Source organism: Hippocampus bargibanti, linkage group LG19, assembly GCF_051943395.1.
Source record: "Hippocampus bargibanti isolate YZ-2025 linkage group LG19, ASM5194339v1, whole genome shotgun sequence".
NCBI classification, from domain to species: Eukaryota; Metazoa; Chordata; class Actinopteri; order Syngnathiformes; family Syngnathidae; genus Hippocampus; species Hippocampus bargibanti.
The window spans coordinates 8,661,014-8,679,534 of NC_142752.1; the positions used below are offsets into that span (position 1 = coordinate 8,661,014).

At 42.2% G+C, this 18,521-nt stretch overlaps 2 protein-coding genes across 10 annotated transcripts; both read left to right on the plus strand.

The window, feature by feature from the left end:
- The first annotated feature begins 1,269 nt into the window (after positions 1-1,269).
- Positions 1,270-11,321, plus strand: LOC148883899 (bromo adjacent homology domain-containing 1 protein). 3 transcript variants are annotated; one of them, XM_089021448.1, is made up of 7 exons: positions 1,270-1,734; positions 3,491-5,068; positions 5,721-6,046; positions 6,124-6,283; positions 6,384-6,463; positions 6,716-6,807; positions 7,547-11,321. In XM_089021448.1, exons 2-7 carry the CDS (start codon positions 3,511-3,513, stop codon positions 7,740-7,742), a joined length of 2,412 nt encoding a protein of 803 aa, XP_088877574.1. In that variant the 5' UTR covers positions 1,270-1,734; positions 3,491-3,510; the 3' UTR covers positions 7,743-11,321. The 3 variants fall into 3 exon arrangements, 2 of the variants coding, with proteins under 2 accessions (XP_088877574.1, XP_088877576.1); XM_089021450.1 differs by having other exon boundaries at positions 5,859-6,046; XR_016118379.1 differs by lacking the exon at positions 6,384-6,463 and having other exon boundaries at positions 7,547-7,685.
- A 1,063-nt stretch (positions 11,322-12,384) lies between these two features.
- Positions 12,385-18,093, plus strand: LOC148883900 (uncharacterized). Of its 7 annotated transcripts, none has more exons than XM_089021461.1 (7): positions 12,397-12,776; positions 15,382-15,579; positions 15,896-16,025; positions 16,529-16,630; positions 17,216-17,244; positions 17,317-17,343; positions 17,524-18,093. In XM_089021461.1, the coding sequence occupies exons 1-7, from the start codon at positions 12,623-12,625 to the stop codon at positions 17,811-17,813; spliced, it is 930 nt and encodes a 309-aa protein (XP_088877587.1). In that variant the 5' UTR covers positions 12,397-12,622; the 3' UTR covers positions 17,814-18,093. The 7 variants fall into 7 exon arrangements, with proteins under 7 accessions (XP_088877585.1, XP_088877587.1, XP_088877589.1 ...); XM_089021460.1 differs by lacking the exon at positions 12,397-12,776 and adding an exon at positions 14,354-14,595; XM_089021464.1 differs by lacking the exon at positions 12,397-12,776 and adding an exon at positions 14,356-14,595 and having other exon boundaries at positions 17,210-17,244.
- Positions 18,094-18,521: the final 428 nt, after the last annotated feature.

Here is an 18,521-nt window from a genome sequence, read left to right on the forward strand (position 1 = left end):
TTTTCCTTGACTAGTGCATCATCTATTCGTTAGCACAACTGAACTGCCTCCATCCTGAATCAGCTTAATGGTGAGTTCCACTGTGTGTGTGTATGTATGTGTGATTAAGGCCAAGCTCTACACTGGCAGCAAATGGGGAAAAGGGAATGCTGGGAATAGAACTTTTGGCAGCTTAGCCTTCAATAATTATCAATCAAGACCCTGGAGAAATAATGTTTGTGTGTGTGAATGTAAGATTGTTTTTCTCATTTTAATTATTTTTCAATAACATCATTTTTTTTTTAACTTTTATTCAGTATGACTCAAGTTACTGGGTAAAGGATGTTTACCTTAATGTTTTGATGTGCAGGTGGTGAGTGTCGTTATTGCCTGTGATAGAACAATAGAGGTAATCAGATTGTCAGATAGTGGTCCACTGCTCCCCCAACCTTAGAGCGTGGACCTTTCAGAGCATGAGTCCGGCACCGGGACCTATCAGAACAGGGGATAACCACAGGGAACTACCAGAGCAGAGGTCTGGCACATTCAGGCTATATGGACAGGGTTACCAGCAAAACTTTAGTTCGCTGACGAAGCTCTTCGAATGAGGAGCAAAATGTCCAACACTTTCAAAGAAGTACAGATGACGGCTGAATAAACCTTTTCCTCGATGGACCATTCCTGTACGACTAAGAGAGCCTACACAGACGTGTTGTTGCCTGTGGTTGTGAATAAAAGTGTGCATTGTGAATTACAATTTTTGGTCTGTTTGCTTTCAGTTGTGAGTACAGTACTGATTTGTAACATGCACGCCGTATGGGGGCAATGAGATCGGATCAACCCTCTTCACCGCAATGCTTTGGAAAATAATGAAGAATTCTTCCAAACAATTTAAAGACGTTGGAGAGAAAAAACATATGGAGAGAAAATAGAACAGTCACAGTTGTGTGTTCTTTTGCATCTGTGAAGAACATCACATTTTTGTGCCGTACTGATGACCTTAAAAACGTCGAGACATCTCAATGAATAAACATACACACATGCACACGCACACACATTTTATTTTACCCACATTTTATTACAAATAAAATGTAACTAATGCAACTGGCACTCAGGAGGATTAAGTACACAGGTGCTCGTGTCCGATTACGTCACAGTGGACCCCCTCCTGCAAAGTTACCAGGGTGGGTCGTGCATACGTGTCCTACGCGTGCTTGCGCGACGTGCGCTTGCCCCACCGTACCCAATCACGCGTGGATACCCCTTTAAAAGCCTCACCATGTAGCCATCACAAGCTCCGGGGGCGCACGAGAGAAGGATGTAGACGTCCCTTCTTCACCTCTGCTTCTTTTTAAACATTTGAGAGAAAAGCCAGGGATCGTCCAGCAGGCTTCAGACTTTTTTTCCGTTCGAGTGTCGTTTGTTTCGCTGTCTGCCTCCCGAGCTGTTGTTCCGAACGCTGGCCGGAGGCGGCTGCGCCAAGCGAGAACCTCCGCACACTCGGCTCCGTTTTGCGGCTACAAGCCAGCCGAGCTGGCTGAGCAAGGCTGGCGGTTCCGGGGAGGTGGAAACGGTGGAGGCGCTGGTGACCAGAGCTGGGAATTGTTTTCCAAACGAACTTCAAACGATAGATCGAAAAAGAGAGCGATCGGGAAGAAGATTAGTTGGATCGGAGTATTGAGTAGCGTTGCCAACGGCCGGCTGGACGCCCGCAGCAGTGAGCTTGAAACGGCTGCGATGTTCACCTCCATCGCCGTAAGTAGCCCGGTTTTATACCCTCTCGTTGCGGGCCTCTGAACAAAGTCATATCTCAGGGTCCTTCTCAGACACAGAATATTGTTCTATCCTCATTCTATAAATTACAAGTCGTGGCGAGAAAGGGATTCCCAGGGAGTGGTAGTCTAGGACTTGTTTGTGATCCCGATGCACCCCACCAGCAGCAGCAGCTTCGTACATATTTCCATCCACTGGTAAAGTGCAAGGCAAACAATGTCGTAATAGAGCAAAATGAAGTCAATTAGTCTGTACAATTACTTAAAACTGTTGGAAATCCAGAGTCCGTAATGTAGCCAAGGGGACATGTTATTGCATTATTGAACGTTTTACTTGGCTCAAAGGGGTGCCGTTGTACTTTAAAAGTCAAGTGTCACGAGTATAGAAAAGGGGTGGGGGAACAATGAAATCCTACAAAAAAATAACATCCTTATTGCATTCACCAAACCAGCGCGTTCTAAAGTCTCAAAGGTATAAAAATAACAACAAAATAAAATAATTCTGCAGATGTGCACACTGTGTATGTGTGGTGTAAAACGCTGGATCTCAGCAAAAATGATTCAGATGCTTTAAGGCTAGAGTGTCAAGAATATAAACGGAAGTGAGGAAGCCGGGATTGTTTGGACGTGGGGGTTGCATTTGAACTCTTTCGCGAGGAATCCATTTCTGTTGCCTGAGCTCATTGATTGGCTTTTTTTGTGCCTTTTTACGGGACCAAATATTTACCGGTATGCTGTAAGTGAATTGTAAAGACAACAAAAGATTAGCAATATTGTAGCAGCATTCCAGACAAGCTACAATAATTATTTGACATATTGTATTCTTTCCAAAACCAAAAAAGATACACGTGTTTCCTTAAGATGTAAATATCAACTGTCAAGGGTGGAAAAACGGGGGAAAAAAACATTGGAAAACTGTATCCTTTCCAGGCCCCAAAAAGGTCAAAGTATTGTAAACCGTAAAACTAGAGTGTCAAGGGTGCACAAAAAAACATACTCATGTACAAAGTCATAAATGTACAAAACACATACACACATGCTGAATAAGTGTAGAAAGTGCAAAAATAGAAACACATTGGAAATTTCCAATGTAGGAGTTAAGTCATTGCAAACTCCACCTCAACCTGAGCGGTGCCAGGTGCTGATCACATGCTGACTGTCATGTTAATAAATAAATAAATAAATAAATAAATAAATAAATAAATAAATAAATAAATAATAACAAGGCACTCTCAAGAACATAAACACATTGTACATTCACATTAAAGCACAACAGTGGTTCACTGGCTGCACATGTTGGCATGACAACATTCAACTAACAGAATGAGAACCCCAAGGATATTTTTAATGTTCTAACTTGTACTTAGAGCCTGTGCATGTACAATATGTGTATGTGTGATTATATAAATAATGAATTGCCATGATTACGATCCCACCAATGCTCGTAGTTTCCAATTAGGTCATGGGTGCAACGAGCTCACAAGGGGGATGATAGCATCATGACATTACTGATAAATCAGATGGTACATACAGTGCTCCATGTGTTTTCATTGTGGGAGATGACATGATTCACTGGTCTCTACCCACAAGGTGATGATAGAAAATCTCTCCTCTAAATGTAAAAATCAATATGGCAATTTTTATGTAAATACATATCCACTTTCAAGATGATGATGAAATACGAGATGCACCCACTACCCTCTCAATATCAGCCCGTGTATTCCATTTTGGGAGTCCAGGCTGCCGCTGGAAGCATGTGATGACCCACACCAGTCATAAAGGTTCCGGTTGGGCCCGCTGTCCACAGCAGCCACACGGCCGCAACATGGGAGGGGACCAGGGTGACCGCGCCCTCCGCTTTGGCCGGACAAAGAAGTTTGGTGAGGTCATCCGCCAAGTGAATAATAAGAAGGCAATGAAGGTCAAGAGGCCCAGTAAAGATGAGGAAAATAAGTCTGACAGGAAATTGTATCCGCTACGAGGGAGACTTGGAGAGGGCTTTAGCTGCCATGTTCTCCTCACAAGGTTGGAGGAAAGCATCAGAACGAAAGTTGAAGAGAGATCTCTCAAAGCCAAGTCCAAGAAAGGTAAACCCGGCGAGGCATCTAAAGTAAAATCAAAACTTCCCAGTGCTCACGTCTCACAACCCCGCAAGAGACGCTTGGCCTCCCTCAATGCTGAGGCTGTCAACACTCTGCTCCTGGAAAGAGCCACTGACCTCCAACTGGCAGCCAAGTTGGCCAAAAGACACAAGGGGGAAGCTATCAATGAACCACGTTCCCTAGATGTAGTGGTATCTACGAAGGCCTCTCGGGGGATGGTTTCTAATCTGTCTCAGTCCCACAAATTTGAACAAATCTCCAAGAAGGTCAAGAAATCCAGGTCTACCAAAGTAGACAGTAAACGGGCCATGAGTTTGGAAATTCTGGATGTGCCGACCCCAAGGCGACTGGCTGGACTCAATGCTGCCGCCCTGCTGAAGCTGACCAGCTTGTCTGCTGTGTCCAAACAAAGAGTTAAGACTATATCCACTGCGACTACCACGTCAGACTGCAAGACTCCTTCCCAGACCCAGACGCAAAAACAGCCTTCAAGAGTTAAGCACAAAGAGGGGTCCCAAAAGCAAAAAGAGGCTTCCATGAAGGTCTCCCCCATGCACTGTACTTGGCCCACCTGCAAGAATAAGGCTCACTTTGAGCCCAAAGTTGACTGGGAGTTTGGCAACCACGTGCTGGCCAAACCGGGCTACCAATTTCGCAGCGTGTTAAGTTACCCCTTCAAAAACGTGAAGGAAGAACAGCTGGAAACTGAAGTGAGCCCCTGCTATTGCTGCCGCCCTGAGCGCCCAATGGAATACTGTCACCGTCTGGCCTACTTCCCGAGGCACTCTGATTCAGGCAAACAAGGCGGCACATCAGTCAAACACGAGTGCCTGGTGACCATGCCATCCTTAACACACTCCCACCGGCCACTCACCCTCAGCCCCCATCCCTGCCTTTGTTACTATGTCCACATCGCCTCACACCCGCCACCACCTCACACGGCAACGTCGGCCACGCTTGCTCCGCGTCCTCTGAACTTTGTGCCACCTGCCTTGTGCCCAAATCGGATGATGGGTTCCAAACCGCTGCCCGCCTCCTGCGTCACCCACACCTCAGGCATTCCTCACCCGGCATGCTGCAACCCTGTGGCATCCCTATGTTACGGCGACACCTGCAGGATGGGCAACTACACATGCAGAGCCATTGCCACAGTCACAAGCAGAGGGTGCTCTTTCAACGTGGGGTGCACTGGATGCTCGCATAGCATCAAAACAGGTTTGTAGGAAACAACTGCCATTTGATATTTATTATTGTTTGCTGCAGACGTTTTTCTCATCTTGTCTTGTACAGTCGACAACCTTCAGCCTGGGGTTCAGATTAGGGCTTCCTTGATAAGGTTTATCGTACCACAAACAAATACTATACAGTAAAGTCTCGTTATATCAATATTCTCGGGAGTCGGAAAAAATATCGATATTACCGGACTATCGATATATCCGATCCTGCGGCATGTAAATTTTCTCCTTGCGTTCATAGAAATAGTATCGTAATAAGCAGTACTATATATATATAGATATAACCGATATCGATATCATGAGACTTTACTGTATTTACAAACAAATAAATATTTGTTCTTGCCATTAGAACTCAATGTACTGTCATTGGAAGGGTCAAGTTCTGCTTCTCATCATTATAGCAACAAAAGCCAGATTTGCCAAAAGTACGGTAGAATGAGGCAATGGTAGCACATTTGCACAATCTGTAACGTCAGCAAGGTTCAGCCTGCGACAATCTTGATTCTCTGCACGCTGCACAGTAATGTGGCAGATATTATTAAAAGAAGAATGATGCATGGCGGTCAGTTTTTTAAGACATTCGTATGAGAAGTTTTCAAATGTGTGACAGTGTCAATTTCCCCATTTTCCAGAAACGTTTTCCTCCCCTCAAGGGGACCACAACCCATCCATTCTAGTCCCACCATCTTTGCCTCTCTCCAATTGCCCTTTATCCAGCTTGTCCACTTCCACCCAGACTACTAACGCCCACTTGCTCAATCCACTGTCAGACCATGAGCAGCATCAGGTGCCACCGCAAGCCTGGCTAAAAGCGCCTGCCATCCAAGTGCGCGGATTCTCAAAAGAAGACCAAAGCGTCGTACCTCGCCGCCCACAACCAAGGCGAATTGGGCGCAGACGTTCTACCAATGGATGGCGGCCTGTGGGAATCTCGACAGAGAAGGAGGTTTTCATCGCGGTGAGATTAAAAACAAAAAAAGTGATATCCACTTGGAGGCAGTAGAAGAATGGTGCTTTCTGTTTGGGTGGTGCCAGGGGGAGGACGAGACGGCCCTCAGGCAGTGCTATGAGGGGGTGGAGAGGGATGGCGAGGTGATCCGTGTCCGAGACACGGTGCTGCTGCGCTCGGGCCCAAGAAAGAAGTCCCTGCCTTACGTGGCCAAAATATCCGCTTTGTGGGAGGATCCCAAAACAGGTAAGCAAGGGAGCAAGGACTGATGGATGGGGTGTCAAGGTTGCTGATGTACAGTACGTGGTGTGTGTGTGTGTATGTGTGTTTATATTGGTTGCCTCAGGGGAGCTCATGATGAGTCTTTTCTGGTACTACCGGCCAGAACAGACACAGGGAGGGAGAGACCCCAGCACACATTGCGAGGTGAGATGACTCGCACTACGATGACATCACTGTCATTCTATTATTTTACAGGAGAATTCTCACTCATAGTTTTAATTCCTTTGTGGGAACTGCCACTTTCACACTTGAATGTCAGAGGATGCTATCTTGAGAACATGCAATCTACATATAAGCTGTTTTTTTTTTTTTTGGTTCCTGTTTTCTATATTGTGATGCCACCACACAATGTGATGGGAGCAAACAAAGAATATAAGCTATTTTTTTTCTTTTCAGAACGAGATATTTGCCTCTCGACACCAGGATGAGAACAGCGTAGCCTGCATCGAAGACAGATGTTACGTCCTCCCGCTAGCCCAGTACTGCAGGTGATGGACAGCGATCACATTGTGATCAGTTTAAGTGTGGATAAAGGTTGATTTTGAAGTCAATCAAAAGTTTGGACTAGACTCATAAAATTCTCAATTTATGCAATTAAGACATGTGAGTCGCAAGTTTGCAATTATATGGCTCCAATGCACCAATTCTGCAGGATCTCTGTTTGGGTTGGATTAGATTAGCATTTATTAGTCTCACAGTGGACAAAATTACATTTCGCAGTAGCAAAGTGATGGAAGGAACAGGAAAGGAAAGGAAGACGTAAAAAAACAAAATTCAGGACCTGCTGCAAAGGCAGCCACTCTAGCGCCGCCATCTTGAAGTAAAAAAAAGAACAAAATAACAAAATAATATGACAACACAAAGACATAGACATTCAACTGTAAGCACTTTCTGCACAATGTTTGTTGTAGGAAACATTTCTAGATGAAAGAGGAGAGGATCAATATGTCCTTTTCACCAGTGGATCAGTGATGTCATGGTGAAATGTCCATTTCTGCTCCAAGCTAAAGGTTGAAAGCAAACACAAAGCTGTAGCATCCATTGATGAAAGAGATGGTCTCACATCTCCTGTCCCACGTAAATCCGCTTCAATTCCAAGCCATGCCAGTTCCACATACGCATCGGCACTCTACACTGACGTTTGAATGAGGCTGTCCCAATAAATTTGCTCAAATAGACTGAACCTGAATTTATCAATATAATGTGTATTTCATTTTGTGTTTGTAGATATTGTGCCTTGATGAAGTGTCGCTCTGAAGGCGCCCTACCCATCGCTGGCATCAGCAGCGTGGTGCCGTGCTGCCAAGATTTTGCCCCGCCCTCCCACCGCTCTGTGCCCACAGATGTGGACCCCGAGCTGGTCTACCTGTGCCGACACGTGTACGACTTCCGCTACGGACGCATGCTCAAGAACCTACAGTAGAAAAGGGACTAATAACATTGTGGGTAACATTGTGTGGGAAGACAATGTAGTTTTTCATCTGACATTGTCATTCATAGGCATAGGTTGGTGTCAAATACTGATGGTGGTATGACAACCAAAAGAAAAAAAATGCAAAACAGGAATCGTAGTGCACTTATCTAGCGCTTTAATTATACCATCCCAGTGCCCAAAGTACTTCACAGAAGCTCACATTTGCACACACATATTCAGACACCATTGTATGCCTGCCCATATAAGGTGCAGAGGACCATCGGGAGAAAATTATAGTTCCGTCTTGCCCAAGGGTACATCAGTTACATTTGTTTTGGCAATTGCAGCTCTTGAAACATTCGGGTAAAAAAATGAAATACATCCCCCAAAATCTTGTTTCCCCTAAAATCAAAATGTTGTCATGCAACAGTCAACGTGCTTATTTCTCATCAAAGGAGTTGATACGTCTCTGCTCTTTTTTACTTTGTGACTTCACGTCAGAGTGGAAACAAATTAATGTAAGCCATGCCGGTTAGCTAACTAGCTGCTTCCGTAGCGAATGAAATGTATTTATTTCAAGAATTGTAGAGACACTAACTCTCGTAGCTTGCAGATAGTTATTGTGAGTAAGTGTGATCTTAATATATCAATGTCACCTTCAATTTCTCAAAGAGTGGAGGCGTACATGCAAATGTGACATGGCCCTCAAAGTATTGCTTGCAGCCACTTTTCAAAAGTATGTTTTGCATATCATTTTTCTACCAAGCCAACGTATCTCTATCAAGTTTTGGGATGGGATTTTTTTTTTTTTTTTTTGCGGTTTTGAATGACCTTGAATCTGGTGACCTCCCTGTCCCTCGTTGTCACAGTTCTTAACATTCTGGTAACATATTTTAATTTAAAACAGATTATTTTCTTACAGACAGTGTTTTCAGGTGTTCAATTACCTGGCATGTTTTGGCGTATACTCCCGCCTTCATTACTCTGACGAAACATGTCAGGTAATTTAACACCTAAAAAACACTGTCTGTAAGAAAATAATCTGTTTTAAATTAGATATCAAGTAGACAGGATGAATTTAATACAACTATTCTGGTAACATTTCCATTGCAGCGACATTGCCATTGCAAGTTGAAAATGCAGCGCCAACCTTTAGCCGACAGCGACATTGCTAACCTCGGTAATGTGATTGCTACGACCTTGCGGTGACATTCTGACGTAGGTGTTATTGCAATGTGGAGCTGTGACATTGTCAATGTTGGTGGCGACGTTGCATGTGACTGATCAGAATTGGCGTACGGTGGCAATGACATTGCTGCTGTGTGCACAACATTGGCCTTGTGGCAGTTCATGAATGAAGCATTGTCCCCATCGGGGGCAAAAGGGGGCAAAATGTAGTGCCATTTGTAAGGCTTTGGAATTGACAGCATTAACACGATGTTATTGTAAATTTCCAGCAGTTAAGTGGACCCAATTTTTTTTTAGTTATTCTGGGTTGAGTGAACGTTGGCCTGTGTGGCTGCCGCTGTTCACCCACAGAAAAACTGACCTTGTGACTGAAAAGTGACCTTGAGAGTTTTGAAAGGCGCTTTATTAATTGTAATTACATTTATTATTTTTAAAAGGCAAAGCACGGGGCCCTTTAGCTGGCTAAAGAGGTTACAGTTATATCATTGCACAGTGACTCGTGAGCTCGCTTGTATTTTCTGCTTCCATCAAATCAGATTTTCCTCTCCTCTCCACCACCCCCCATTGGCTGCCAGGCAGGATGAACACAAGGCTGAGCTGAGCGACTGTCTCTCACGTTTCCCCTTGAACGCACCTTAGCTCTGTGTTTGTTCCGTTCCTTAAGCCAGCGGCTAAAAGTTCCAACCCTGAACTTTCACTGGGTTTGTAGCACTGCTGCAACTGTCCATATATAACCGAAGCCATCACTTATGAATATATATGTATGCATCGATGTTTACGTAAGAAGCTATTATTGTGCGTCGGAGGCTGCATAAATCCAAAGGTTTGGCCCCAGTCAGAGAGCTGATTATATGTCATATTGATCCTGATGCAGCCCTAATTAATATGGAATATTGGAAGTTACATTTTGATTATAGCAAATACAATTTTTTAGGTCACTTCTTGTTGTAAAGCAGCTTAGCTGTATTTAATATCATTATTTTTTTTCTGTTAAATTAACAAGTTAGATTCCCCTTATAAAATACATACATAAAAATCATAGCGTGCATATTTCATCCAAGCACTATTTGAATAGAAACATTGTTTAGTATTTTTGCAAGACCTGTATGAATTATATTTAATGATATGTAAATGGGGTTAACTGTATGAAGTACTTAAAGGACAACCAACATCACTTTTTTGTTTCTTAACTGACATCAAAAAAACGTTTTATAGCATCTAAAATACCAAAAACACGCAGTATGATATTTTTAGTCAAATGCAAAACACCAATAAAAATGACTTAAAGTGTCCAACATTTGCAAAAAAAAATTACCCGGAAGTGGCCAGTATCAGAAGGTCCCGCCCCCTTGTTCGTGATGTCACCCCAACGTCTTGCCTTGCTGGAGAATCAAAACAATGCCTTCAGATTCGGAGAATATGCTTTCTTGTTACTCATCCAGTTATGAATACGATTTAAATAGTTCTGAAGAAGAAAGCATACATGTTTGCAATCGATTAAAGAATTTATTCCGTGTCATTTTGAGACATCAGGGGTGGGAAATGTCGCACCAAAAAAGGCAGAAAATGGCGACAAAGCCGTGTAAGGAATTAATCAGCCCGTTTCCACAGGCTGATTAATTCCTTACATGGAGCTTTCTCGCCCTCTTCTGCCTCGTTTTGGTCCTACACGAAGTTTTCAGACCAAAGTACAGCAAAATGCATTGACGTGATGGAAGGACTGCTACAATGTGTCTTTTTTTCGGTCAGGGGCGTTCCTTCAGTGACGTAGGGTGAGGACTCGTCACCAACTCAAAAGCAAGACTTCCGGAATATTCAGCGCGAGTCTTAAAGCGTAAAATATAGCTATATGCGGTGGAATCTTTGTGAAATACGCTCAGTAGAAGTCATTTGAAGACATTTTACAAATTATGGACACAACGTGTCCGGAGACGTCGGTTGTCCTTTAAGTGGTCAATATAACTTATTGGGGAGCATGCTTTGTTGACTTCATGATATCCTTTTATTGATGGAAATTGACTGATTATAACAGACGTGGTGTATCAATGAAGTTGGTGGGGTAGTTGTTGAAACACAAACACTGTCTTGTGTGTTCAAGAAGCTGAGAGGATAAGAGATTTGACATGGATTTTGTCACACAGGAAGCATGAGTCAGAAACAAAAGTAGCTTGCTTCTTATTGCCGTATATTTTGATATATTTGGGAAAAGTCTTGGGATGAACGAGGTATAAACAAAAAAAAAGTGTTTTGATATTTTTGCAGTAGAGACATGCCTATCAGATACTCTTGTCACTTTTTTGTCATACCCTGGAAGAGCTCTTGAATTAATGTAACATCCCTACTGATTTTAATGTTGCATTGAAAGAATGTTGAGACATTTTAATGAAGTTCTTTGTGCAATTTCAGTGTTTGAGTGTGGTTTTCGTCCCCCGCTGGATCAATAGCACGGTTATCCACTGTTTAGCACATCTGCATCACTGTGCAGAGGTGCAGCGTTTGAATTCGGGCTGTAGCCTTCCCATGTGGAGTTTGCATCTGTTTGCTCCCTGTGCCTGTGTGAATACTTTTACCAAATACGTACTTTTGTCTCTTCCCTCATTCCAAAAACATGCATCGCAGGTTCATGGAACAGTTCAAATTTTCCCTAGTGTGATCATGGATGCTTATTCGTCTAAAACAGATTTTTATTTTTTGATTTTAAACATACAAAAAAAACTACCTCTGTATCCCATCTTGGTTTCAAACCAAAATGTAATTAGTATGAGACTGATGCCAAATTTGTTTAATCAAACAATTACCTTACATATAATTTAAAACATTAAGATACCTAATTACAAATAAATAGTTTGGTATTCTATCTTGATATACAACATTTATTACATTTGTATTCATACATATTTTAATCCAAATGTTTGTCACGGACATGTTAATAAACCGCCTGGAATCAGTTTTGAGAAAATGATGTGCCATGTCTCTCCTTGAATGGCTTTTTTAAAGCTCAGCAAAAAAAACAAAAAATAAAAACTGTCATTTATATAACAAAAATGGCCTCCGATCGGTTGAAAAGGGCTGTCCATGGCTGTTTTGTTTTGTTACCCCACCCCTTCTAGATGCAGTTTGAGTGCAAAAGGGAAGCTCTCTTTTCTATGCATGTGATCAAAACAGGAAGCGCGCAATGGTCCGCGGTCACCGTAGGAGGGCAGTAAATAAATACATAAAATTTAAAAGCTACACAGTGAAAACGCCCACTGGCCCATTACAGTGCAACCCAGACAAGTGGTGCAGAATTTTTCAAAATTCATTTTTCTTCTTTCTTTTTTTTTGTGGAGATGTACTGTAGGATATAAAAAAGAAAATTGATTCCAATCTTTAAATTGTTCGGATTACATGAGGATGTTTTGTGAAGGTACCGTTTGGGTTATTTATTTATTGTTGGAAGTTGTTTTTTGTGTGTGTACGGGCCTTGTGAAAGTGTTTACCTACTGCCATCTACTGTATACAGTACATGCACATGCATGCACAAAGTCTACCCCCCTACTGGGTTGTGTGTGGGAATGGTTTAGCAGCCTCTTAATCTGTCCTCTGAATGACATACGTCTCTCTGTGCCCTTGCAAGCCTGTCAAAGTGGAGGTGGGTGGCGGGTGAGGGGAGCGGGAAGTTGAGTGAGCGACCTTCTGTTTCAGGGAAGGTGACCCACATCATGGCTACGGGCACGGCCAAGGGGGTTTTGGAGGAGCTGGTTGACCCTGGTTTGGGCATTGAAGAGGAGCCCAGCGCTCTCCTCAAGAGGGGGTCGCTAAAGGAGTGCTACCACAGTGATTCCCTCGTGGCGCCTGACGCTGACTCGATGACAGGTAGATGCACTTTTGTCATCAAATGCCGTTTTTTGTTACTAATAAAAATAAAATATTCAAATAAAGATTACGAGTGTGAGGGGCGATTGTGTGGTTTTATTCATTGTGATGCAAGCACCATTTGCATGCTGCGTCATCAGTTTGTCAAAGATTGACACACTTTTTGCCACATGCAAAAGAAAAGCTACCCCATGCAAAATGATTCCTGTTCTTATATGATTTTAACTACACCTGCAAGCAAGAGTCGTGATCGTGGGGTAGTTTGCCTCCGATGTAACAATGCGTGATGAGTAAGTGTGCCACATCCATAGCAAGAGACAAGGTGACAGCGATAAAACAACCTATTTTAAACAAGCTCTCTAATTATATGTCAAAGAAGCCTAATCTAACAATTCCGTATGATTTTTTTTGAAAGATCTCCTGGTTTTGTGAATACATTTTGAAATGTGTAACTATTTACTGATGTACAGTAAAGTCTCGTTATATGATATCGGATATATCGATAGTCCCGGTTATATCGATACTATTTCTATGCACGCACTGAGAAAATTACATGCAAACAGGGTCGGATATATCGATAGTCCCGGTTATATCGATATTTTTTCGGACTCCCTTGAATATCGATATAACGAGACTTTACTGTATATGGTATGTGTGACTTGATATAGTTGCATGAAAGGCATGTAGGGAGAGCGTGGCCTTTGTATGTCTAAGAGGAAGCTTCAGGCTGCTAATTCCCTTTTACAGGAGTGGGATTACGCGGGATTCTAATCCCAATCCCCATATGGAGAGTGCATGTGCGCATGTGCGGGTGCGCATATGTGTGATGTCATAGCCGCTTAGAGAGAGAAGACAAACAGGAAATTAGAAGCAGATTATGTCATGCTGTGTTGATTAAATAGGTATTTTTTCGAATATTTTTCCCCCCAAATGCCATTAATCCATATCAGCACCCCGCCCAAAAAAAACCACCATTATTTCCTAAACGTAATCAAGGAAAACAAAAACAGCATTGTATGTTTTTTAAAAGAAAATACAGAAAGAGAGTGAAGAGAAAAACCGTTTTCACAAAAAGCAATTACTGTAGTGTAGTATTCGTGTGTTGTGGATGTGAGCCTTTTTCGGGTGTGGTTTAGTTGAGTGAAATTCTTGTGCTGGATTCAGGTTAAACCATATTGGACACAGAACACAGCCAAATAGAGGCTATACATGGCCTTTCAATGACATTATGTGTTCACAGTAACTGGCTCAAAATGAATACAATACAATACAATACAATACATATTGATTTATATAGCGGTTTAACGACAACAAAATGAAATTGATTCTTGCACCAAGGTTGTCCACGTCTATCTTCCAATGTCGATGTGCCCATAAGAAGAAGAAAATAAATCAAGGCCAGATTTTCCCCCATTCTGTTTCCTTTTCTCTCATTTGACATGAGGCTTATGTGTGAGGCCAGTAGGGCGGGTCAGAGGGGCTCAATCTAGAGGATTATCATTGTACCCCCTCTCTCACACACACATACACTAATTTAGACTGATTTGGACCAATGCTGAGGTTTTAAACCCAGAGCGGAGGGCTTTAAACATTCAGAGCAACCTGGTCGTTTTGCCAGTCGTGCTAAAGACTGAGAAGAGAATGGACCAAGCGTCATCCCGTGTGGGTGGCCCCAAAGCAGGGGTGAGGAGGACAGAGAGAGTGTGCTCTCGCGAGGAGAAGAAAAGAAGGAAGACCGCTAAAGTGACAGAGGAAGGCCCGGCGGGCTCGCAGAGGTTTCACCGCGATTATTCGTCGTCAGCATTCAGTGTCTCACATGGTATACCGACACATTTTTTTGCATTGAAAACGCAAATTTTGTGTATCATCCCGTCTATCCAGCTGTGCTTTGACCTCATTTGCTTTAGTCTGACTCCTGCGCACGAGATGTGAAGGGGCTTGGAAAGATTAGTCTTAATGCTTATGAAAAATTGGGATTTTGGGCATATTTGCAACCCCGTAATATTTATTTGACATGATTTACTTTGAATGTGTTTATTTATTTTGTATTTTTTTTTTCTGGTTGCAATGTGAAGCAAAAGTGTTACTAAAATAAATGGAGAGCAACAACCAGTTTTTAAGGATGAAATGTATTTAGATTAAACTACAAGAAAAGTGCAATTGAAATGATTATTTATTTATTTGTTTTAAAAAGATCAAATTGGAGATTGAGAGGGTGGTTCCGTTGAAAATGTTCCTACCGGAGGGAGAATGTCACAGTCACATTGTGCATTCCTAATTTTGCATTGGCATTTTACTTTTATTTAATATTGATTCATGCTGTGAAATCTAAATTTCTCCACTGCGAGACTAATAAAGGCAAATCCAATCCAATGTTCCAATGTGCCATAATATTTGAAAAAAAAAGATATTAATCGATATTATGGAATACAATGCCAAAGTTGTATGAAGAAAGTGTTCCGAGATATGGAGATGGGCCCATCTGTCAATGTATTTGACAAATCCGCAACCTTAATCACGAGACCTGATTCAAACAAGCCGGGGATTTTAAGGAAGCATTGAAGAGATGTGTCACATTATATATACATGTTCCTCCTCCACCCAGATGGTCGCAGCTCAGCGGCCAGCAACTTGGATGTGGTCGACCGGCTCACCTACCTTGAGCAGAGGATGCAGATGCAGGAGGATGAGATTCAGCTACTGAAGATGACCCTAGCCGACGTCCTCAAGAGGCTCAACATCTCCGAGGAGCACCATTCCGCCAATGCCGCCGCATCGGGCAAAAGGACGGCAGGAAATAAAGGTTAATCAAGATTTGTATGAACCGTTCAATTTTACTTATTTCCACTTTGTCTTTGAAGTGTGAACTACAAAAGGAAACCCACTCACTCAACACTATTCCTGGAATGTTGAACCCCCTCCAAAAGAATTATTGTCAGTGCTAGTGCTTTCACCGATAACTGCAACATTTGGATTGAAGCACTTTATTTATTTATTACTTGGGTTCGACCTTATCCGAGATATTTTTATAGCTTGATGATCCTCCATAAAACCCTCAACTTAGTAACATTGATAAAATTTACAACATTTACTGTCTGTAAATTGATGTCACCTCACAGGGAGACCTGTCTCGTTGGGTGTACCCCCGAGAGCACCCGTGGGGTCCTCGGGAGTTTCCAGCGTCAGGAAGAGCGGCATCCAACCATCTGGAGCTACCTGCAGGAACTATAGTCCTACACCCCTTCGCTGGTGAGAGGATAATATTATTTTGGGAATAGTTTTTTTGTCATTGTCACTCGAATTCCAGGACCCACAGAATATTGAGTTTTAGGACTATATTAACATTCAATACAGTGTTAGAAACCTTAGACTCTCTTCATTCGTCAGAAAAAAAGAGTTAATTCCTAAATTATGTAGGGCTGGTGTTATATGAACTTGAAATGAGGGCGTCTGTCCAAAATACAATGCAATACATACATATTGGTTTACTGTGTGTAGCGCTTGAACAAAACCTGAAGCTGGAACAAAGCGCTAACATGGAACAAATGGAAATGCTGCCCCTTTGTGGAAATGAAAAAACATTGCTAGGGGCCATGGCCAGCACTTTATCGACACCCAAGCATGAAAAAACAAAACCCGAATAAATTCGGAAATGGTGCTCGATGTCATATTTTCAATTCCTGAATAAATTTGTAAATGAGTTAAGTTGGGGGGAAACAAATACTGTATACTGACTTGTTTCTCCTGTCCAGTGGTGTCAGAAGCCCAGCAAGAAGTGTGAAGGACAGTCCATGTAAGACTCCCAAAATGCGTCCATCCTCATCGGCGTCATCCTGTACAAGCACACAAGATGGGTGAGCTTGTCCGTTTCTGACACTCCTGGCTCGCAATCAGTGAATTGGCTGCATGTGCATGTTAACTCATTCATTGCCATTCACACATTCAGTTAGAAATTGAACATATGACGTAGAGCGCCATTCCCAAATTTGGTCAGGTTTTTGTTTTTTTTGTGTTTGGCTGTCGATAAAGGGCTCGCCAATGGCCTCTGGCAATGTTTTTCCTTTCCACAATGGGCAGCATTTCCCTTTTTTCCATGTTCGCGCTTTGTTCCAGCTTCAGCTGTTAAAGCGCTATACAGTATAAACCAATATGTATGTATTGCATTGTATTTTGGACAGCCGCCCTCATTTCTAGATCATATAACTCCATTTAATTTAGGAATTAACTTTTTTTTTGACGAAAGAAGAGAATCTAAAGTTTCTTCTACTGCATTGAATGTTTATGTAGTCCTAAAATTCAATGTTCTGTGGACCCTGGAATTCGAGTGACAAGAACAAAAACCCTGACACTGGAGTGGGTGCATTTTTGTACATCATCTGGCAGTGAATGGGTTAATGCAATGTATTATAATTATATTTTCTCCTTGCTAAAAGGAGCAGTAGATCCAAGGAGGAACCTGTGGCTTTAGGTAAAGTATTTTATTTTCACAATCCATCACTTGTGGAAGAAGACATTGACATTAAGTGTGTTGTTTATGCAGGCCTGAGGCGAGTGACACACAGCAAAGGTAGGACTTAACCATGACGACATTACTCCCCTATCTAGTATTGAAGTGGTATTTCATTTGTGTTTCTATGTTGACTCTTCTTTTATTTCTACATCTCACCATGACTTATGTCCCTTGTCCCTTCCATTCTGCCCCCTTTCACATTCCTCCCCATCCTCCCCATCTCACGGCTTCACTTAGTGACTATGCAGATCTATCTGAGCCCCCACGCAAGAAAGACTGGGTGTTCTGAGACCATTGGAACAGCTACCTCCACGGTGCCTGCGGCGGGTGGCGGTGGTGGGCCGGTGGGGACCCAGCAGGCAAGGGGTGCGACCAAATCCGATGGAAGGAGGAAAAGCCCGTCTTTCATGTTGAACCTTCAGAAGACTTGCTCCAATGTCACCAGTCAAAAGAACACAGAGCAGGATGTGAACAACTACAAAAGCCCCATCAAGTCTCCAAGCCAGTACTTTCAGATTTGCTACTGACCAGCTCAGAAAAAAAGCCTCCATGTGGTTTATAGATCATCTGCTGATCTTGGATGTTTTGGAAGACTTTCGGCTTTCTTATTGACTTAAAGTATTTTTGCAAAAAGCGGCGGTATAAAATTTGAGGAAATATGATAATTTACCATAGTTTGAAATAGGTTGGTTGTTTCTGTTGTTTTCACTCGTACTTCTACAATGTGTATTGCAAACACATACAGAACGGAATGCACTCGAATGTTAGGTTATGTGTAAAAAAACAATAAACTACCTTTGTTCTGTGCTCCCTCTTCTTTTGTTCATAATTGCACATCTAGGGCTGCTACCTGTGGAGATACATTTGTTTATTTTTAATGCATTAAAAACTAAAAACGGGCTTGAAAACACGTTAATAATTAAAAAAAATAAATAATCAAGTGCATCGTTGGTTTAGTTGCATACAAAGACGCGCTTCTCGCCATAGATGACAAGTTTCAATTCAAAAACTAGAAAACACCTTTACCTCCCTCATGTGGTCATAAAAAGAAACCCACCCACGCATGATCAGAATTCCTTGTATTGAATCCAGTCATAATGCAACTTGTATGTATTTTTCAAGAAAAAACATGAATATCAAATAAAAACATCCATCTACCCATCTGCCAAAAGTACACAAAACCATAACCTGCTTACACAAATAAACTTCAGAAGCAAAATGTACATCTTTTTATA